The sequence below is a fragment of the Sceloporus occidentalis genome, unplaced genomic scaffold (genome assembly GCF_023333645.1).
Source record: "Sceloporus occidentalis isolate IW3139 unplaced genomic scaffold, rSceOcc1.0.p SCAF_53, whole genome shotgun sequence".
Lineage (NCBI taxonomy): Eukaryota > Metazoa > Chordata > Lepidosauria > Squamata > Phrynosomatidae > Sceloporus > Sceloporus occidentalis.
Genome location: NW_028317033.1, coordinates 2,627,078 through 2,650,594, shown reverse-complemented (window position 1 = coordinate 2,650,594; position 23,517 = coordinate 2,627,078). Strand labels below are relative to the sequence as shown.

Genomic DNA, 23,517 nt, shown 5'->3' with positions numbered 1-23,517 from the left:
ACAACTGTATTTAAATGAAAAAATTTTATTAAAATGTAAAAAATAAAAACATGCAGTAAACAATGCATGCTCTCTACGTGCCTTTACAGTCAAACCTCCCAGTTGGCTTGATTTCTTCAAAGTCTGGAATTCACAGTGGTTGTGAATTGTATTTCTCACAATTTGGACCTTGTCTGTGACAATTCACAGTGTGTTGGAGCGGTATGGTAACACATGTCCTTAAGAGGTTGTCCACTTGCCATTTAGGCTGGCGAGGAGAAGCCAGTTAACGCCAAATCCGACAAGTGTTATCTTTACTCCCTGGGAAAACAGGCAACAAAGGAATTTATTTGCCAGAATATCAGAATAATCTATAGAATATAAAACAGCCCGTCCATCCAACAAGATGTATTGGAACATAAAAACATTTTATGGTGCCTTAAAAAAATCATTATTAAATGAATGATGTGCCTTTTGGTAGGGGAAATGGTAATGTTTATTGCGTTTTATTGCCAATGGATTTTCACATTTTAGGTCAACTCAGCCCTTCTCACTGACCAAGCTTTCCTGTGATGGTCATCCATGAAGAATAGTCAAATGTTACAACTTCATTTTTAGGGAATAAGCTCCCTATAGTGCCATAAGCACAAAATCATTTCTGCACTGTATACTTCAACTTATAGTGTACAAAATACACACTTCATGTTTTACTATATTTGAGGTGAGCTATAACAGCTTAGAAACCCCCTAACCCATAGGGCCAGGAATTCTGTGCAGAAGGTGTTGTGGAGATGTTAAGAAGTTTAAAAGCCCCAATTCATTTGGTAAAGCCTCGTGGTGAGATGAGTGGATAATACATAATGTATGAAATGTTTAGAGGTTATATGTGAGGTGTGTTCACAGTGTACAATCTATGTGACGTTCTAGCGATCTGGTACGGTTTTTTTTTTACTAAAGCTTATTTTTAAAGATTTAAAGCACATTTGTCCTCATTAATACATTTTGCACACGTTCCACAAACTGATGTAAATTGTTAAGCGTGCTGTTTCGCAGGGGTTCGGGAGTGTGATTTACCTGTGATTATTGTGTTGCCCTCATAGTTAAACGCACAGGAGAATATCTCATCCGTATGTCCCTCCAGCACCTGTACACACTGCCCCGTGATCGGGTCCCAGAGCCGCGACGTCTTATCTGAACTGGCTGTTAATATGCGGTTACCCTGAGCATTGAAGCAAATCTGGAAGCAGAGGAAGAGACTTGTAGAGGTTACATACTAAAGCCAGTGCGGCAACACAATTCACTTGCACGTAGTCGACATTTCATTACTGCATAGTAAAGAATCAAAGCAGATAATGCTTTTTTCCCATCACGTGCCCCCTCATTATTGCATTGTAAGAATAGTCATGCTGTGATGCCGTATCCCAGCACTACAGATCCGTCTACGCTCCTGGTCCACCACGTGAAGATATATTATATATATTTATACTAGTAAGCCTAATAGACGTCACCCATGAAAACTGCTTGAGGATGGAAATGAAGGGTATTAAGGGAGGAATTTACCTTAACTGCAGATAAACATGTTATTCTTCAGTACGCGATATGTACAATTTATACATTTCCTAAAAATATCCATTAGCTTTTAACTTGTGCATGAAAATAGATAAAACTTATTTGGATATCTTTATTCTGGAGATAATTCAGGAGGGCTGCTAAAACGGTGAATGGTTTGCATGGTTATGAATGTGCGGGGATTTGAATATGTATGGCTTGGAAGAGGGGGGAGTGATATAAATATTTAAAGGTATTTAACAAAGTACAGGAGGGAAGTTTATTTCAAAAGAGGAGAAATGTTAGAACAAGAGGTCATAATCTCCAACTAGGGGGCCAGAGGCTTAGATGTAATGTAAGGATGTTTTACTTTAATCTGAGGCTTTTACCCTGACCTACAGACCCTTCTATAGAACCTAACCACCCTCTTCATTCTTCCCATGACTTGCATCTCTCTTCTACACACTGATCAAGCCATGTAAACGCCCAACAACCTCTGCAGATCACCCTGACTCGATCAACTCATCCCCATCCAAGCCGTCCTCTCCTACTGTCTTACTTCACCCATAACCACCAACTAGATTGTAAGCTCACAAGAGCAGAGCCCTCCTCTCATTTTGTTATCCAGTATGTGTTAATTTAAATTATTTCTTTTTACTGCCTCTTCTTTTAGCAGCGCTACGGAATCTGCTGGCGCTATATAAATAAATATAATCATAATGTGGAAGGTAAGAGGTATAGAGACCAATACAGTGAGGGAATGTAAATATGCATGGGATAAACATAAATCTATAATCAAGACCAAGGAGTAATTAAGGTTTAGACACACAATACGGTTCTTCTATTCCATTAAATGCAATTTGTTTTATGCACATGTGAACATAAAAAGGCACAGTAACAACAGCCACATTGCATTCTTCATATGAATACAGTTACAGACAGAACAAAATGCATGAAAGAGAATATAATATAGAAAACGAAACAGCCAGAAAGGGCCGGATCCTATTAGTAGGCTTCAGATTCACACTAAAAGCAATATATTAAATGTTTTTCCAGTAAAATTAAAATATATATATAAATAAAAATGCCGTCTTTACGGTGGTTCCGTGCCAGCGTCAAGAACCGTGTCTGAAATATCTTGCGTACGCTGCGTTATATAATCTGTCACATTTCTACACGTTTTCAGATTTAAAAAGTAACATTTGGATATGAAATGCCATGTTCACGCTCAGCTGGTAAATCTGGAATAAATCTGGAGTCCCTACAGGGCATCAACTGACTGCGCTAACACGCAAAGCGGCTGTTTATTTGCGGAGTACCTTTCCTGCCGGGATGAATATGACACGATCATTTGAAAGCACTTAGAAAAAGTCATTCTGCTATTCCAAACACGAGGAGCAAAAATCAAATCGGGTGTGAGTGAAAGCGTGTTGGTATGCACGGAGAGTAATGGCTTTCACCCGCCAGGGACCTAGGTTTGTATAAATACAATATTCATATGCAGACTCTAAAAAGGTTAATGGCACCGGTGCCGCCGATATATGGGGAAATCGCTTGGAATATCGCTGCCTTCTTGTAATTGGTAAGAAAATGTCTATGAACACGTAGTTTAATACCATAGATAATATCGATTCTGAAAATGAGCCAGAGCTTCTCAACCTGCTATGAAATTACTCTGTATCTACTTCCAAAAGGTTTGGTGTTTCAAAGGCAGCCTTTACCATTACTAGTACCTGCTGAACCCAAATCTTAAAATCAAGGAAATTAAGCGTTTTTACTCTTTGCTGACCCCCTGTTGGATTCCCATTCAGGGAAGGAATGAGTTAACCTTGTCCGATGCACAGTTAAGTTTCCTTATACAGGGCATAATGCATAATTAAGTAAATTAAAAAAATATATAATACACTTTCTTGATCAAAAAAAGAGCAAAAATCTGAGTGACAAAAGCGGAGACCCCCAAGGTTTCAGCCCACAGGCCTTTCTGTAGGGTGATCTCATTGCATTGGGATGACATCAAGGAGCTAAAACGATGAACTCTCACAAACTCCCGGTTTTGTAAATAAACGCCATTGTGTACAAAACCATTAGAAAGAGCATAAGGAACTCACCTTAGAAATCTCTCCTTCGTGCCCCTCTAATTTGGCCAAACATTTCCTGCTGGACGCGCTGTAAACCCTTGCAGTTCCTGTATATTATAAAAAATATATATATATTTCTGATTTGTATATGAATTCCACAAACATGTAGAAATTACACATTTTATGAAAGAGCAATACTTAATCATTTATAAACCTAATAAAACCTTTTCTCACTGGAACCCCCAACAAAAAAGCCATAACCGTTTTATTTGTGATTAACAGGATCAAACCATTCTAAGCCACAGCTAAAGATGAAGAAAAACAAAATAATCGCAGCAATGTTTTTCTGGCCCAGCAACCGGCAAAGTGTTTCGTTTTAAGACTGTAATCACCGTATGAACATTTGACTCCAAAAGCAGCAGATAACGGCAGAGAAGATGAGGCGGTGATAACGCTACTCCAGCGGAATGAAAATGAGACTCATTCAAAGGAACAATAAAACTGTGAAAGGGACCATGCTCCAGGAAGCCTCGCCACATCCACTTCTCTGCACAAACAGGGACTACAGAGTCATTAGAAGAGGATCCGCAATGCAATAATTACATACATGACTGTAAATGTGTAGGAACACATCATTACGCTTTACCATACATGTGGAACAGCATCGTATGTACGTGGTGGAAGGGGAGAGTTTAGATAGATGGTAACTGAAAGAATTTATTCACAGATACATTGCCATTTCACATGTTGCTGAGATTGATCCAGAGACCCGGAGAAGCTATCCTTCACCTGGAGACTCCGGGGGGTTCCCAAGAACGGCGATTAGACAGCAACATGTGAAATGGAAATGAGAAGTCCTCTCTTTCTCCAGGAAAGAGAAGCAGCCTTTAGCCACCTGCCTAATTTCCATCTCCAAGTTATATAGTTTGCCCCACCTCCATTTGTGGCTGGCCCTGCCTATATGACTGAGACCCCACCCCCTCACAAAGACACACCCTCAAAAGGGGGTAGCTCAGGTAGCCTAGCTTGGGTAGTACCCAGGTATACTAATCTCTTAATTATATACCCCACATATGGCAGGGTAGCATTTTACATGTGCTGGTCATGTGACATGTATATGCGTCCTGGAATAAAACGGCCAACGTAGTCTCCCTACTCCCGACGGAAATCATTAGAATATTCACACCACCCAACACCTCTTGCGAGTCCTCAGCACCCGCGCAGGTCACTTACCATCTGCCGAGGCTGTCGTAATAAGCTGGCCAGTAGAATCAAAGGTTACATCCAGGACTTCATCTTCGTGCCCAGTCAGGGTAGCTACACATTTCCCATTTAGAGGATCCCACAACTGTAAAGGAAGCAAATAGAGGAAGTCATCGGGTGATGGGCAGTCCTAATGAAAAAGCCTTAACGTTCTACTAGAATCAAGGCAAGTAGAAGCTGCAGGTCTCAACTGCGGGGGTCTCATTAGTGTCCCCCCCCCCCACAATGTTTGCCAAGCCAGTACTGGAGCTGACTGGTGGTCAGTATATCATGTGCATAAAATAGCTGGGGGGGGGGGGGGATTTTGCAGGCCCCCCATGCATTTACAAGGGGGACATCACAGCAATTTAGAGGGACCTCTTAGCTATCATAGGCATGAAAGTGCATATGATGGCTGGAGTGTCTCGTTTACGATCATACTTGGTTTTAGAGATTCTTGCTCTGAGGCTGATGTGTTTGTTAACTAAATTGCTGCAATTTGCAAATTCATTACCTCCACTAAAATTAAAAGCAGCACAGTTGGTATGAGCTTTCCCAGCCACGGTTACTGTCTTTCCAGCCTCGTTACCAGAGGGTTATTATTGCTTGTAATTAAAATTTTTAACAGTCTGCAGCTTAAATGCCAAGTACGCGGCAGCACTGTACACGGCACTGTACGTGTACACGCTTACACTACAACCATAAAAAAAACTTTATTAGTTTCAGTGAAATCTTCCAAAAGACAAAGTCCCTTCCCTGTGGTTTATTATCCCAAATCTGAGTACTAAGCTTTATTTCCGTGGTAAAATGCAACTGCTTATTTTAAATGCATCTGAAATTCAGATTCATGTTTTGTATTTTATATGGACATACAAAAAAATGCATTATCTCTCAGTATGGTGTTATTATTTATTGGGAAAAGAAAAAATGTCGGTGCGCTAAGCTAGTCTCAGGCTCAAATAATACAAATGTATAATATGAGGCCTACCAAACAGTGTGAGCATGCTGCAAATACAGTGTGTTGGCTGTACAATGTATACAAAAAACAAAATACTGTCTGCGCTTCTCACCCTAATAAAGTTGGCAACAAATATATAAACATAATATAAATGAGAGGTTTTGGTTATATGAATTGGCCAAAGCATAATTAAGCTCACCCGCCACGTCAAGGCGCACTCTCAATAGGGTGAGAACCTACTCTCACCTCCTACATAGTGGGCACACAAAGCAGTTTATACGGCTACCAAAACCAAATTAATGTGTTGGGGGAGGTGCAATTAAACCTCCTCCCATTTAACCCCTGGACAGCAAGCTGCAACCAGACTAATGAGGAGCCAACAACCTCAAATATGTGCAAACAGGGAAAAGAAAAAATGTCGGTGCGCTAAGCTAGTCTCAGGCTCAAATAATACAAATGTATAATATGAGGCCTATTTATTATTATTTATTTACAATATTTTCTCAAGAAAAGACTGAGATTTATACCCCTGGGACTCAGAGCAGAATTATGATGGATGTGATCTAAAGGCAAGCGCTAGATTGCAAATAACGCATGTTGAAAAGTATTGTCGGCAGCATGTCTGTGACAATTCTGCTCGCCTTTAATGTGTTCTTAAGAGTTGCTGGTATAATGAAAAAAGCTTGAGCCCTGTTATTTTTTTTGACATGATGGCTCCACCATCCATAACACCGGCCTTGCATCTTCCCTGACTCCATAGCCAGTTTGCCTGCTCCCATCCATGACCTGGCAGACAAGCCTTTTTCACAGGTTAGCTTGCCAGTGCCACAGAAGGGGCACAGCAAGGTTCAATCCTGACTTTTTCGTCTTGGGAAAAGTGCACCTCGATTCCTGTGCAGATGCTCCGCACTGAACAAGCATGCGCAGGAGACCACACAGCATGATCTGTGAACATAATCTGTTTGCTTCATTGATGCAGGGCAGAAGTGTCCCTTTAAATCAACCACTAAATACTACATCTGTACTTCTATTCAAGTGGCACACATTGAAATTCTGAGCTGGGGAGGCACTCCTTTTTAATCACTTATAAATGATAAAAGGGCAACAGTCACATTTGAGATAAAGCCATAACGGGATGCAGCAAGCGTAGAATATTTATTAAGTTAGTTATTCTAATACTGGCACCAGTGGCAAATCAGGGGGAGTTCATGCAGGTTAAAATAAACCATGATTCATATGTTGCATGTAGGTATATAATCGGTGACAGTATGGAATGTGACCGATCCCCTTCAATCTAAAGCTGTACTCTTTACTATCATACCCTGCAGGATTTGTCCATCGAGGCCGTGGCAATCAGTGAGCAGTCCCAGTTAAACTGTGCGCTGCTGATCTCTCCTCTGTGTCCTATTAGAGTTTGGACCTTCCTGTAGACGAAAACATAGACATGCATTAGATTTATTATCACGGACTTAAAACGAGCAACCATATCAGTGTCTTCCTTTAAAGACATTAATCACAAACAGGATCTGGAGGTAAAACCAGTGCTTCGAGCGTCTGGCGTGGTTCCCAAGCTTAGGTGACCCCATTGCAAACGCAATACATTAGTAGGAGCAAGAACAAATAAAAATTATGCTTGCAGGGAAACAAAACTATACTATTACTGTCATTTGTTCATTAGGGCGAAGAAAAATCAAAAAGGACAGAAAACACAAGATTTAACCCCTCCATGGTATCTTTTCTTTTTTCCCTAGATTAGAATTTACATTCCTTTATTTATTTTTTAGGGGTTGTGAGTTTTCCACGAAAAGGCCACTAATAATAAATAAAGTGACTAGCGTGTGAAAGCAAATAATTATAATAAAGAACCGCACCTTCCAGTTGAAACGTCCCACAGAGCCACCGTGTGATCAAATGAGCCGGTGATCAAGCGTTCTCCCGTTGTGTTAAACGACAAGGAAATGATTTCAGCTGAATGACCCTACAAATAAGAAACAAAATCATAAAGTTAAGTTGATCTAAAGCATCTTTACATTAACCAACAGATCATACAAATACTTGTACACTGCTGAAGTCTTACATTAAATGTTCTTATATTTTATTATTTTTAAAAACATCATTCAGAGAAGTAACCCTGTTTGTCACTGCAGACCTTGGTAGCCCTATATAGCTAAATAATAATAATAATAATAGTAATACACTGACTCAGGGCCGCTAGAACACAAAGTGCTCACGTTTAAGGGCTGTACGATCGTTCCTACAATACTTTGACACTTTTCTGACGGATCCTCACCTAGGTGACCGTGTGAGAAAAAAATGCATTTCTCTGGTGAAAGAGAAATAAAGAACTTGTTTTACTTTATGGAATGGAGGTTATAAATAATGAAAAAATAATGGTTTTGTGTCGGGGAATAATAAAGACATCTTCTGTGTACTAAATGTTGTAGTAGGTTATTGCACTCCATCGTGTTGGCATGTTTAGGCCTAACCCAAGTCTATATTTTTTGATTTAGTTATCTGCTGTCACAGACTCCGGGTACAGCGGCGGCCGCGGCAGTTGCCGTATTAATTGCTCAATTACTTACACAGATTCTTGAGGGGGTTATACGCTGCCATTATTTACTGTGCCGCAATGTACACAATATCACTGTGCGAAGGTTTGTTTTATGAGCCTAGGCCTTCAGCTCTGGTGAAGTATTGTTTAAAGATGCTGTTCCACTTGCACAAAACATTAACTTAACCTTCTTGTATGTTAAGCAAATAGATTTTGGCTCTGAAGGTTTAATCACATGAAAATACTTAAAAAGAAAACCTCTCTCTTCTCTTTCTCAGCGCGTTTGTCTGCAATATTCTGGGAAGAAGTGGAAGGAGACATTGACAGACATAATGAGAGAGAGTGATTTTTTTCCAACATGGTCGTCTTATATTCAGGCCTTTCCTTTTTTTCTTTCATTAAGATCCAAGGTCGCTTTATAATCAGGATTGTCTTATAAGCATACCTGGGAACTTCTGGGCTCCGGCTACCCGGAGCCTTCCCTTGCGGGGCGCGGCCAGGACTGCACACTGACGTCAGCGGGCGGTCCCGTGCCGTCGGTGGGAGGTACTGCTGACATTAATGGGCGTGTAAAGGAAAAATGGGCCGGAAGCAGGGCGTGTCAACACCCCGCTCCCGCGGCCCGGAGAATTTGGGTCTTGACCCAGAGAAGCAGCGCTCACCCGGCAATCTCTGGGTCAAACCCGGAGAGTTCCCAGGTATGCTTGAAAGTGAATGGAACGGCACCTACTAGATCGCCAAATTCTATGCAGTTTGTGGATGACAATGTTGTTCAACCTTTTGTTAACACCATGTTCAACCTGTCTCTACAATTGTGCTTAATGTTACGTACGTTCAGACTGAGAGCCTCCTCCCCGCTCTGTACGCTCCACAGTTTGGCTGTAGTATCCATACTTCCAGTTGCTACCAGCGTGCTTTGTGGGTTGAAGGCTAAACAAACCTGAAAAAAGGCAGGTGAATTGGAGAGTGAATTAGAAAACATGGCAGTGCTTCCTAAAAAAACATCAAGTTTTATAGATACAACAAGTCCTCTCTTTATATTTATTGAAAGTTTGTGGCTTTTCACAAACTCACAACAAGGTGGGCTTGGAAGAAATGTGATTTAACGTATTCCTATGACATTTCCAAATGTATTTTGGTGATACGTTTCAAAGTGGGATACTTGGGATAGGAGAGTGAATTATCATGAGAAAGATAAAACGAACACATAGCGCATGCACAGAGACATCCAAATACATTTAATACATTAACAGATTTTCCGCCTTCAAATATGATCTGAGAAAGAGAGAATAGGAAATCACATCTCAATCTTAAAGAGACGACAAGCAGCCCAGCTCAGCTCCGTGCTCTGTCTCGTTTGATGGCTATTCAAAGTGCTGATTAAGCTTGCGGTGTTTTGATGTCTGTATTTGGTGTTTTACAAAAAAAAAAATGAATAGTGGAAATTTGGATCTGACGGTTGTCTCGAAACCATGAACGCGCGTGCAGAATAGAATTTTTCCTCACATTTTTTTTTTTACTTCACAAATTTTAAAGAAATCCAAGACTGCCAATATATGTTGCTTGCGCGTTTATATATATATATATGTCTATCACTGTGTTATGTATGTCCTGCTGTCAGCGTGTGAATTCCCAGCTAATATTCGTAAAACACTATGCTGGAATAAAAAATCCTGGGAGATTATTAATAGTAATGAAGCAATTCCCATTTACCCCACACTGCTTACACACGCCTGCCCAAAAGCAATGCACGTGCTTCATGAGAGGAGAGACTGACATACACAGGCAAAAACGTGCGGGGAATTGTTTATATGATATATGCACAACTTATATAAATATAATGATCGTACATGAAGAGATTGTTCTTTTCAGAAATAACGATTCATCTATATTAAACCTAGAAATAGAGAATTTGATGGCAGATACGACCCATTCGGCACATCTAGTCTGCCCATTTTCCCCCGATGTAAAGACTCAGATCTTAATCAGTTATTGGTCTTGATTCGGGATATCTTTATGTCTATTCCACGCATGTTTAAATTCCCTCACTGTATTTGCCTCTACCACTTCTGCTGAGAGGCTGTTTCATTTATCTATCACCTTCTCTGCAATATTTCTGTCTACAAAAATATTCTCACAAACAATTAGGAGTTGACCTAAGTTCCTTAAACCTTCATTTCTGGAGTAAAAATTATTATATCGCAACCATACAACTACAGATCTATTAGTTTTAAACTGTGCAAAGCTAAGATAGCATGGTCACATTGGAGTAACTACAGGGGGCCCGATGCAAACCGTGGGCCCCCTTGTTCCTGTATCTCCGTACCACTTCAAAATAGTTTAGAAAGGGCTTTTTCGAAACAATTTTGAATTGGCACCAGGAGTGTGTCGGGGGCATGTTATGTCACATGACCCCACGGTGAAACCGAGGTTCCCCGCACAGTGTGTAAGCAGCCGCATAGCAATCTGCAGGAGCGGCGAGAGGAGGGGGTATGTATGTTTATGTGTTTGTATTTATGTATGTATGTATGTGAGCATGAATGTGTAATTGTGTGTGTGTGTGTGTGAGCATGGATGTGTAATTGTGTGTGTGAGCATGGATGTGTAATTGTGTGTGTGTGAGCATGGATGTGTAATTGTGTGTGTGTGAGCATGGATGTGTAATTGTGTGTGTGTGAGCATGGATGTGTAAATGGAGTGAGATGGAGTGTGTGTTAGAGAGTATGAGTAAAGTGTGTGTAATTTGTGTAAGTGTGTTTACATATATGTGCCATTCAGGGGGGCAAGGGGTAAAGAAGGCACAGACAAGTTATTTGGGGGCACAGACCAGCTGTTGGAGAGCACTGGGGCAATTTGCAAACCAGGGCCCAATGGTTTCTAGTTACACCCCTGCCTGGCCATTACCTATAAACAAGTGTATCTAGTCTTCAGTAGGTGGTGATACCTTTAACTGGGTCAACACAGAAAAATAAACTTTCGTGCCCTTTCGTCAGATGGGGTGATGCTGAAGAAGGGTCTCTGAGCTTTTTAAGGTCCTGAAAACACGTGTCACTACATCGTTTTCTATGTTGGCCCAATAAATGATGTCACCATTGACTAAAAAATACCCTCTTCTCTTGGACCAATACAGCTATTTACATCTTCACGGCACTAGGGTTCAACATCCCATTATTTATGTCAACAGAGCTAAAGAGATGCATGTAAAATTTAGGAGTCACATGGAAAGTGTTAAAAGACAGCTTATTTTTTTCTTTTCAAGCCTAGAAGGGTTTCATCCAAAAATTAAAATGTTTGTGACCTACTATTTTGTCCAGTCTTGTGGGTCACTATCAACATTATGTGCAATCTTGTTGTTTTAACCTTCCTTGGAAATAGACGCCCAATTTTAAATCTAGTTTTAGACTATTAACATTATGCTTTTCCCTGAGGGGAAAGGAAGCCAACAAGTCGGATGGAGGAGAATGAAAATAGAATGTTCTTTAGTCCAGGAAAATAGCAAGAAAATATGAATAAAGCATAAGGTTTCAGATTCTGCAGAACGGATTCTGCAGGCATTGCCAACCCACCCAATTTCATATGCAAATTATTCTACAGTGGGAACGCTGCTAAGTAAAACGCTGGCAAAATGTAACAAAATTACCAATTCTATTCAAATTATTGAAAGCAAAGGGGAAATAATTATATATGAAGTTCAATTGGCCCAGCTTTTAGCTGGACTAGCCATGTAGCAATGAACCTAAAATAATTAAAAACAAAAAAAACTAAAACATATGATATGGGAATCACAGATGTTCATTATATGCACATATGTTCGAGAATAGATTCTTAATCATATTAAAATCAATACGGCAAGAAAATATTACTGGAGAGGGAGGAAAGAATATTAAGTAGTAAAAGAGGGCTCGTGGATTCTGTAATAAAGAATTTCTGACATTTTTTTACCATGATTCTACAGGCATGAATTAAATGGCCATATCTGGAGTTATTAAATAACGTTGTTTTGATTGTATTTGCAAAAATATTTCATTTTGGGAAAAGTGATTTTTGTTCGTGCCTTAAGTCTTGTGTTACTCATATAATAATGTCTGGAGAGGCGTAGTGTAATTTATAAGAAGCAGGCAGAAAATTCTAGGAGCCTGTGTTTTTGGTTTTTTTGTGGCCAGGATGGAAATTGATATAAAATGGTAATATTAGCTAATTGGCAGAGATGCTAATCTGCCAGTGATGACATTTTCTACAAGAAAACACAGTTTTTGCATGCACCAAAGGCTTAAGTTAAACATATTGAATTCATGGACGTGATGAAGCATGATCATGCGTGGAGGAATGAATTAGGTGACAACAGCACTTGAACATGTGGGATGCACTCACTATTTCTGCGGTATGGCCTCGGAACGTGTGATAACACGTTCCTGTCTCTGCACTCCATAACTTGCAGGTTTTATCAAAGGATCCAGTGGCAATTTTATCCCTGTAGGAGAGAAAGATGTGTAACTACAAATAGAAAAACTCATGTGGCCTTTTCTGATGACAATGCGCTAGTCTGGATAATATTTAGGCCTTCTGTATGATATATTTTCGATGAGGATCAAAAATGGGGATCAAGGTAAACCTCTGCTGGAGAAGCCTGTGGAATCTAAAATAAAGAGCTATCCTTCTGAGAGCAATCTTCAGTACGAGCAAAATCTGCAGAATCTGTCTGGGACTTCAAGGGGCTTCAAAGTAGCTGACGCTTGTGCCACACCGACGTGGATGAAACTAAAAAAGTGAAGCAATGATTGTGGGCGAGGGTAAAGGGGGCATTATGGGGTGCTTGCAGAGGACTTCCCAGGGCTTTTGAGTAGGGCTTGGATCCCCCTCCATTTCTTAATGACCATGTTAGTTTCTTTGTATCAAGAACCCAGCTTTCAGCTCTGATCTTCACTCAATAAGTGCCCCCAATAACACATCCCTTCCCTAAATTATTGTATGATATTCCTGAAATGTTCTTACCCGTACGGGTTATTAAACTGAATTGCGTAGACCACATTGCGATGTCCCTCCAAGGTGTGGAGTTCCTCTCCTGAGGCTGTGTCCCACACTTTGCATGTACGATCATAGCTTCCGGTGATGAAGCTAAAAGTTTAACAAAATACATGGTAAGATTTCTTAGCTGCTGTAAAATATCAGATATATATTGACTCTGGGTGCGTTTAAATACTTTGTAGGAACATGTTTTAACCTGTATTAACGTGACACAGCTACATAACGTGACACAGCTACATAACGTGACACAGCTACATAGATCATGGAGTAGGAACCGATATAGTGAAAAATCTAGGTCCAATATAGGAAGCCTGCACTAGCCTTTGATAAATCTAGAACAGTGATATAAATGTAAGAAACATCTAGACTTGGGACAGGCAGCCCGTATGAACATGTGATAAATCTAGATCCACAATAACCAATCTGTATTACTGCGTGATAAATCGTGATCACAGTAGGCAGCCTGCATTAAGTGATGAATCTAGATGAGTTTTAGGCAGCCAATAGGTCTCGATTTAAGGAATTACAGCTGCCATGGTCCTGAATTTGTTAACGACTGGAAGCTTACAATTTAATTAATTCAATGTGATATCTGCTCACCTGGATCCAGACTTATTAAATGCTACATTTGTGAGAGGCAGTATGTGGGCACGAAGAACCTGAAATAAAAAATGAGGAAAGAATTAATTTAAGTATTTATTATTATTTTGACACATATTGCTATCAATCTTCAACTACATATTCTCATTTGGAAACAGCACAGTGAAAGATGTTTATAATAACGTCCTGCCTCGGGTCACACCAAGCACATACATGTCACATGTGCCACGGTGTTCCATTTAACTCAAAAGATAAATGGCAACACATAATCGGTCCTTGGCCTTTTATTATATTTAAGATCTCCAGATATCTATTCCATGCATGTTTAAACTTAGCCAAAGAAAAGCCCAGGCAAACAAGGTATGGTAACGGGCTGCATATTATCCAAAGAGGGTGGCCGTTTGCAGAGATGGAGATTGTAACACTGCTGGTCTCGGCTTAAACACTAAACAGTCATAGAGGTTGTAGTCCCATTAACTAGAATAACGCAAGTCAATGTAACTTTAATACTAGAGGTTAACAAAAGAATACAAAAACTGTTTCAGGGAATCTGAAACCAAGCAGGACAGCCGTATATAAATACTGAAGAAATCACTCATTGAAGAATACAAAAAAATAGATAAAACATATAAGGTTCTGCTTCTAGAATTTCTAATGTAATGCTCCTAGTGATGCGGCCAAATTCTAAAACCCTCTCAGTCAACCTACTTGAAGTAAAAAATATTTTTCTCCCTAAGGCATAAAACACAGTGCTGTATACAGAAATATAGGTTAGCATTGAAACAAGGTCTACCTCATCCAATAAACTTTCTTCACCTGTGGACCTGGAGGCTGCCGTTGTTAGAATTTTATATTTTTGGGTGACTTTCCCTGCAACCAATTAGCCAATTCTTTATGGCAATGCTAATGAAGTCTGTTCCTCCATATATAAGCCAGAGTGCCATACTGGGAGATAAGATAACCACCACTACTACCACCTAGGAGCCTATACATCTATATGCGAGTGCATTATATAAAAGCACCCATTTTATTATTCCAAAACTAGAAAAAAATAAAACACCGCAATAGTTTTAAAAATGTATTTCAAATATGATATTAGTCTGTATGTTTATATAGTTATATATATATATATATATATATATATATATATTCCAAAAAGGGTAGCATCAGAAGAAAAAGGAGAATTTTGGTCCCAATGAGCAATATATTGGTCCATCAAACTTTAAAAAAACCTCTAATTTACTTGAACCTAAAATGGCTATATTTTATAGGAGACTGTCTTTGTGGTCTATTTGCAAACCTCTGAGTTGAGAAATGCAACTCAGCTAGACTCATAAAGTATTTGTGATTCTCTTCCCAAACTTCCCAAACACCCCACAAAGGTGTATCGGTCATCATCACATCTGGAAACTCTGTGCGTTTGAGTCAGGACTCTCAGTTTCCTCTTTCTCCAAGCAGAGAAGGAGCATTTGGTCCTCCACTCGCCACCTACTTGCCTTTCACCCCCCATTAAAGGACCTACATGTTGCTACGCTTAACGATGCTGCTTCCCCAGAAGAGTGAGAGCTCCGGATGACCTGCCTTGTGAAGTGCCAGATATGGTCACCATAGATTTGTTGGCTCAAAAAGTCATGTCTACGGCCAACCTTATCTCTCTGCAAGGGTGATTGGTTTCAACACTAAATAAAACATCTCCATGCAATCCACAAACAATAGCTTTACTCCAGGAACAGAGATATAGTTTAATAACACGTCCATGACCTTTCTGAAGGTCCTATTTATGTACTGAATAATCATTAGTTAAATTCAGTGTATAACTTACAGCGTGAGAACAATCTGATCACGTTAGACCAACTGTTCTACCAACATACCTCACTTAATGAGAACAATTAATAATTCACTACTGGAACTGATTGTTATATGATGGACCTGCTGTGTTAAACATCAGCATTGAAACAACAGATTTGGAGTGGTAGATTTAAGCTTCTGAGCGCTGCAGAAACACAATACTGTTACTACAACATTGAAGAGAGAAATTGTTTTTTGCCTCCTCTTTGCCAAAGGGATCAGGATTACAATTCAGAGGATTAAGGGTGTTTCCCTTTTCGTGCGTAATGAAAGCCCGGCGTTATAGGCAGCAGCCTTCTCCGTATGGCCTTCTGGCAGAACTGTTTAAATCAATTCATCGATCCCAGTAATTAGTTCTGCGTGATGCTTAAAACCATGTCAATAACATAGTCGATAGCATCCTACTATTAAGACGAAAAAGCTACCCAGTTCAGGAATACGATTCCTTTCATGACACATACAATACATGTCTGATACGGTCCAATGTAACGATGTCTGTTATTTGCTGCCAACACAAAGTTATGACATCACTGCAAAATACGGCACTGTTTGTAGAAGTACATTCATTAAATGAGCTGTGGTCATGCACCAAACTGGTGACCATGGTCATTCTTGGCTCCAAGTAAGTTATAAAGACGGCATCATTAAAACACATCATTACTACACATGAAATGAAATGACAGGGTCCCTCTGATGTGATCTACTGAGAAATCCCACCACACTAGTCCCTATTATCAACCATGGAACTGTGGACCATGGCATTTAGAATACCATCCATGTTCATTCTAAACGCAAGTTTTATACTGGAGGGCCAGTTAAAAATTAAAATTGTATCCTCTGTGAGGTTGTGTCATTTTATTTTAATTATATTAACCAAAACAGCATCATAGCCTTGTAAGTAAATCCTAAAATATTATTATTTATTACATATTAAAAATGGTAAAAGAAATGTAAAAAAAAATACCATATTGTGTTTGCACCGCCCTATGAAAACCTTTTTATTTTAAAATGTACACATTATATATATATATATATATATATATATATATATATCATAGACAGAAAGCCATCAGTACATCGTATGCTTTGCTGTAGCATGACATTTTAATTCATTATAATACCCATTAAGCTCTGTCAACCAAACAGTTAAATACAATGCAAGTTGTATTAAACAAAAGCCTAATTTATCATTCAGATTCTGGGTTTTTTTAAGGGAGGTGGTGATTTTACAAATAGGTAATTCATAGGCATTTAACGCCGTTACCCATCTTCCCAGGTCTAAGGTTATACAATGTTAAGTAATTCACCAGGTGATTTTACTGCAGTTGCTGTCTGATGGCAGATTAATTAAAAAAACCTGATGAGCTATGGAACCACCGGTCCTCAATAACCACAAACAATTACATGGCCACCAGCTGACCCAACAATCGACAGAGGCAGTTCTACAACAGAGAAATTACTGTCTAGCAGTTACAGTAATAAACACATTACTAGTTAAACACAAATCAATTAATATGGATTAAATGACAAAAAACCAACAAAAGTAGATTGGTTGTTTTATTTACAGAAGACCAACAGCGCCCTCTGGTGTGCAAGTGCAGCATTACACGAACGTTCTCAGGAGCTGAAAAGTCATTCCATTAAATAAATGAAAAAGGTTATTTGCTTCCTGACATGCGTTTTCTCACTGGCTCAGTCAGCAGGCCGCTTTTGGAATGGCAAACGGGCATGTGAGTACAACGCTCCTGTAGCTGATCTGTCAAAGTTAATCTAAGACGAGGATCGATTAAGGTTTGAGTCTTAACAGCAAAAAACCCTAAAACAAATCAGGCAGACTAGATGGCCCAAATAGTTCTTATTTGACGTTAAATTCTATGTTTCTATATTAAGTGCTATAATGAACCCAGATTTCTGATCGCTGTGATCTCATCTTGTTATCAGACTGACAAGAAGAGACAACACAGTATCTTCAGGGACTTTATTACTTCACAAATCGCTACCTGTGTATCAATGTTAACTGCTGTAAAGTTGATTTACAGATTTTTTGGGGTGAAAACTATCTTGCACTTAACATTGATAAAATTATAGTAACTAGTGCAAAAACTTTGACACAGTAACAAAAGGTTTTAAATTTAACCCCTGAAATGTTGTCATCTATTTAATTTGTAATTTAAAAAAAATTAAATCCAGTCTGCCTCTTGAAATACAAATATGAAAACTATAAACATTGAATTTGCATTCTGCATTTCCAATAATATGATATTGTGGATTATCATTAAATTAACGATGTTTAATGTTTTGTTCTTTGATGCACCCATTTCTAATTTTTCAGATGTCCGGTTTTAGTAGTCCTACCTTTATTATTATTGTCACTTACTTTATATTACATGCATCCATATTTAAATTACCGTATTTGCTCGATTATAAGACGACCCCCATAACTTGAATATTAATTAAGAAAAAAAGAAAAAACCTGAATATAAGACTATCCTAAAAGAAAAGTTTTATTAGTAAATATTAATTCACATGTAAACAATTTTTTTCATATTTACTAATAACTATGATTGAGAAAAATATATATATATATATTTTTTATTTCCTTTTATTTGCCAACCTGCCCCCAGTTATGCACATCTGCCCCAAAGCTTGCTACTCTGCCCCCCCCAGATATGCTGTATACCCCCTATATGCCATTATGTCCCCCCGATATGCTTTATACCCCTATATGCCACTCTGCCCCCCCCAGATATGCCTTATACCCTCTAAATGCCACTCTACCCCACCAATATGCCACTTTGCCCCACAGATATGCCTTATACCCCCTATTTACCACTCTGCCCCCCTGATATGCCTTATAATCCCTATATTCCCCCCCCCCCAATTTACCGATGCCTCCCTAGACTTGTCCCCCGTGCTCCAGACTCCCTGCTGTCTAGTGGGGGCAGCTGGTGGATATCTGCGCGATGCATGTAGACAAATTCTGCTGGGGCTTCTATGACTGAGCACGTAACACCGGTGATTCGTCATTGAAGCCCTGGCAGAAGTGTTGGGTAGCAGCGGAGATGATCCAGCTACAAAAAAGCATCCATTTCCTCTGGATAGAACTAAACCGATACAAGACAACCTTTACAAATATGTTTAAATCCATACACATTATTAGTTATATGAAACATTTGAGTAGTACCATATTTGCTCGATTATAAGACGAGGAAAAAAATGCTCTGAAAAATATATTTGAGGTCGTCTTATAATCAGACTCACACAACGCTGCAGGAGACCTGGATCCTCCTGTTTGGCAGCCGGTGAACCTCCGCTTCTGCTGGCCGGTACTTCCGCCAAGGCTTCGGTGGTGGAGCGCCGGAAGGTGATGTCACGCCGTCGCTCCGCCATAGAAGCCCCAGCACAAGTGTCGGCAGCAGCGGAGGTTGTCTGCGCGCATCGCACAGACGCCCACCGGCTGCCAGGGAGGAGGATCCAGGTCTCCTGCAGCGTTGTGTGAATCTGGATCTTAGTCTTGTAGTCAGACCTCTATTTGAGGTCTGATTAGAAGATGACCTTAAATATATTTTTCAGAGTATTTTTTTCCTCGTCTTATAATCGAGCAAATATGGTACTACTCAAATGTTTCATATAACTAATAATGTGTATGGATTTAAACATATTTGTAAAGCTTGTCTTGTATCAGTTTAGTTCTATCCAGAGGAAATGGATGCTTTTTGGTAGCGTGTTTACCTTTATTGAACAGAATTGTTCAATCATTTGGCTCTTAATTGGCAAATCAGAGGGAAGGTTGCCAAGTGGCTAGTGGTGTCTAAGCAGCTAATACTGGGGTATTATGATCAACACAGGATTTAACAGGATTAAAGATCACAGCACTCATTGTGGAAATTCACATTCTTTTTTTATAAAACTCTGTAGGTTATCTGATGAAGGATGGGATCAAGATCAGAAAAATAATGAAGAGGTTCAGTACTTAGAGCTGGCTATGGCCACAGTGATGTTCAGCATAGAACTCAGATTGCACACCCACCTTGAACAGATAGAACTTGTGGTGATCTTGTTGTGAGAGTTTCTCCTGCAGCCTGAGAATGAGCTGTTTGACTTGCTGGGTGCGAGAAGCTGTAACAAGCGGTTCACTTTTCTGGATTTCCTCTACTAAAAGGTCCACATCAGTCCTGCAAAAATCAAGAGGCGTGTAATCAACAAGAAAGTTGTAGTGCTTAGAATGGATTAAGGGTTTTCAAATAGGTTAAGGATCTCAAAAATCCTGGGGCAAGCAATGTTGCACAGGCCAAGCACCCCAAGCAGGAAGCCCACTTTTTTTGTTAACATATAGAATGCCAGCGCAGGCATTGAGTTCTTATGGACGAAGCATTGCAGAGCTGCCTGTTGCACCCGCGGGAGCCACCATTCCCGATTCCAACAGTTTCGGCCATTTTTTGCGGTAACAGACAGACCGCCTGGTCCCCCATGGAGTCTCCTTACACGAAAGCCAGCTCTATTGATGTCTACTCCCATCACGTGACTTTTGATTTGTGCATTTTGATATTTAGGATACACCGATACATTTTCAGACATTCTTTCTGTTTTAAGAAAATGTATTTAAGCGCACTGGGATTTTCTTCTCTTGCCGGCTTGTGTTGTAAGGATCTATACATTAATTATTTGCCTATATACTGGGGACTTACTGGGGTGATAGGTCAAGTAAATCGATCGACTTGGTCTTCAGTTCGCCTCCTTTTTCATACTCCAAAATAATTCCTGTAACAAGAGAAGCAAAATCTATATACACCTGCTTATAGTCCTTATTTCAATTCTTGTTTCCACTTGAAGGCTATTAATTTCTACTGGCCTGCTGGGGTCAGCATATTTAACCATTTCAAGGTGCGCTATGTAGTTTCATCCATTCAGCAGACATAGAGCTGCTTGCCGACTCTCCCCACTTCCAGGAGCAATGACCCAAGCAGGTCGCAGGGCCGGTGCTCGAGACTCACATCACTGGAGATAGCGCTGGGGATAGCACTGGTACTGGCCATGGGGATAGCGATGGGGACAGCACTGGTACTGGCCATGGGGATGGCGATGGCGATGGGGATAGCACTGGTACTGGCCATGGGGATGGCCATGGGGATAGCGATGGGGATAGCACTGGTACTGGCCATGGGGATAGCGATGGGGATAGCACTGGTACTGGCCATGGGGATAGCGATGGGGATAGCACTGGTACTGGCCATGGGGATGGCCATGGGGATAGCGATGGGGATAGCACTGGTACTGGCCATGGGGATAGCGATGGGGATAGCACTGGTACTGGCCATGGGGATAGCGATGGGGATAGCACTGGTACTGGCCATGGGGATGGCCATGGGGATAGCGATGGGGATAGCACTGGTACTGGCCATGGGGATAGCGAAGGGGATAGCACTGGTACTGGCCATGGGGATGGCCATGGGGATAGCGATGGGGATAGCACTGGTACTGGCCATGGGGATAGCGATGGGGATAGCACTGGTACTGGCCATGGGGATAGCCATGGGGATAGCGGTGCTGATTTGTTCTAGGCAGTCTTCTGCATGCTGATATTTTTAAGTAGTATGGGCTCACAGAGGACCATGCAAAGTAGATGTGGCTGTTTATAAATGGCAGTGGTGCGATATTCCTTATCCCTATAATGAAACAGCCATTAAAATATTTAACAGAAATCATGTCAAAGCAGCCCCGGAGGGTATAGTAATGGGGCTGCCCAGGAGAGGGAGTTGTGGCATAATTGCACCCCCTAGGCCAGGGCCAGCAGGTGGGTCTCTAGGCCAGAGCCATCAGGTAGGTCTCCAGCTGTTGTTAAAGAGAGGAAGGCTGTGAACAATGAGAGTTGACCTCTACTGAAAACCTAGACTTACCCCTCCTATATTAAAGCGTGGAGTCTAGCAGAAGTAGCACATTGGAGTTCGCTGCATTACTATTACTTTGTTATTGGGTTGGGTGTGGGTGATGGGAGTTTCGATTATACAGCTATGAATTGGGGGAAAACCGATTGCGTTATTGGAAGCACACTGCAGTCTAGCAGAAGTTTTTGCGCATTACTATTACTTCCGTGATCGGATTGGCTGCGGACGCTGGGAGTTGCGATCACATAGAGATGCTCTGGAGTAAGCGATGGCGCTATCTGCAAAGGCCCGTTAACATAATAAGAGCAGGCGGACACCCTCCCTCACTATTACTATCCCACTGTTATGCTCATACCTGGCGGATAATACCGGAGCAGAAACCGCTTCAGCCGCATCGTGTCTTCTGTTCAATACTGTACCGTCGTTACCAGGGCAACGCTGAAACATGCCCTCGGCGCATGTGCGAATGAGCGTTCTCATTCAGGACACGCCCCCAGGCTTCTCAAAGGCTCGTTAGAAAATCACCATGGCAACCATCCAACATTTGTACAAAAATGGCTGTAAATGCGCTACAATGGAATAGCTTTTGTTTACCATGACTGGTTTCTTTTCACACAGTGCGAGTGATTGTGTGACAGCCCAAGATATAATATGTAACCATCATCTTCGCATTTGAATGGAGGGTTAGGTTAATGACTTTATTTTGTGAACACCACGTAGAGCCGTAAAGCAAACCAATTCACAGTGAGAGCTGTCGCAAGAGACTGTTAGATAGAAGGAGTAAAGGCAGATAGTAGATCGTACCTCCCCAGTGTCACTGTATATGAGGGACAGTCCCTCCCCCACTTCCCACTAGAGCAGCAGAGGGGGGAGAAACAGTACCCTTTTTAGGATTACTAGACATAGACAACAGAAAGTTTAACTGTAGTCAAAGGAGGGCAGCATAAAAGTTTTTATATAATCCTGTACACCCCTGCTCTCAAAGTGGGTTGGTCTGCTCTCTTCTTCCTTCAGAGACAGGGACACAGTTTGCAGGCTGCAGACACAAGGTAGTTTATTTAAAAGGTGTATTATAGCTAGGGTTAACTAATACTCCAGCTGTTGAGGCTACATTTCCCATGACTCTCAGCCAGCCTGGTATGTTAAGCATTATGCAAAAGTGGGTACTGGAGTGCCAAAGGTTAGCTTTTATATAGGGCTGCAACTATTATTATTATTATTATTTTAATAATCGATTAGTTGGCCAATTATTTTTTCGATTAATCAGATAAAAAAAATGCAATTTTTTTTATTTAAAATACATACATACACATATTACTGTATGTGTGTTATTTTAGTATGTTACTGTGTGTGTAATTAAATATGTTTGCATGTGTACGTATGTTAGTGTATATATATATATTGTATTGTGTGTGTAAGTATGTGTAACTATGTTACTGTGTGTGTAGGAGGAGCTTGGGGGGTCCCAATAGGGTTACCACATCAGCCATGTGTGAATGTCGGCAAGAAATCTGACGACACCAGTTCAATGAGTTGAGTAAGCAAGAGCTTCTTTATTCAAGTGCGCACAGGGGAGAGTCCAGTTCGCAGACTTCTCTCCCCCTCCTTAATTTTCTAACAATATATAGGCAAAGAAGCGCAAACAGTTATTAGCATATTGTCTAGCCATCTGTTGGTATATTTACTTTAATTTGCTGACACACACGGTTTAAAAAGGTCAAGAAAAAATAGCCCCCCCCCCCAGACATGTGAAATCTTTACTTACAGAAGGTCAAGAAAGGGACAACTTGTCCTTTGTCGTGG

The 23,517-nt window shown here is 40.5% G+C and overlaps 1 protein-coding gene across 1 annotated transcript; it reads right to left on the bottom strand.

The window, feature by feature from the left end:
* Positions 1-265: 265 nt before the first annotated feature.
* On the bottom strand, positions 266-22,109 carry DAW1 (dynein assembly factor with WD repeats 1). The gene is made up of 13 exons (XM_089492080.1): positions 22,070-22,109; positions 20,518-20,590; positions 19,860-20,004; positions 13,982-14,040; positions 13,349-13,471; positions 12,728-12,827; positions 9,189-9,296; positions 7,677-7,783; positions 7,127-7,229; positions 4,839-4,953; positions 3,636-3,712; positions 1,054-1,216; positions 266-300 (listed from the first exon to the last, which is right to left on the bottom strand). Exons 1-13 carry the CDS (start codon positions 22,107-22,109, stop codon positions 266-268), a joined length of 1,248 nt encoding a protein of 415 aa, XP_089348206.1.
* Positions 22,110-23,517: the final 1,408 nt, after the last annotated feature.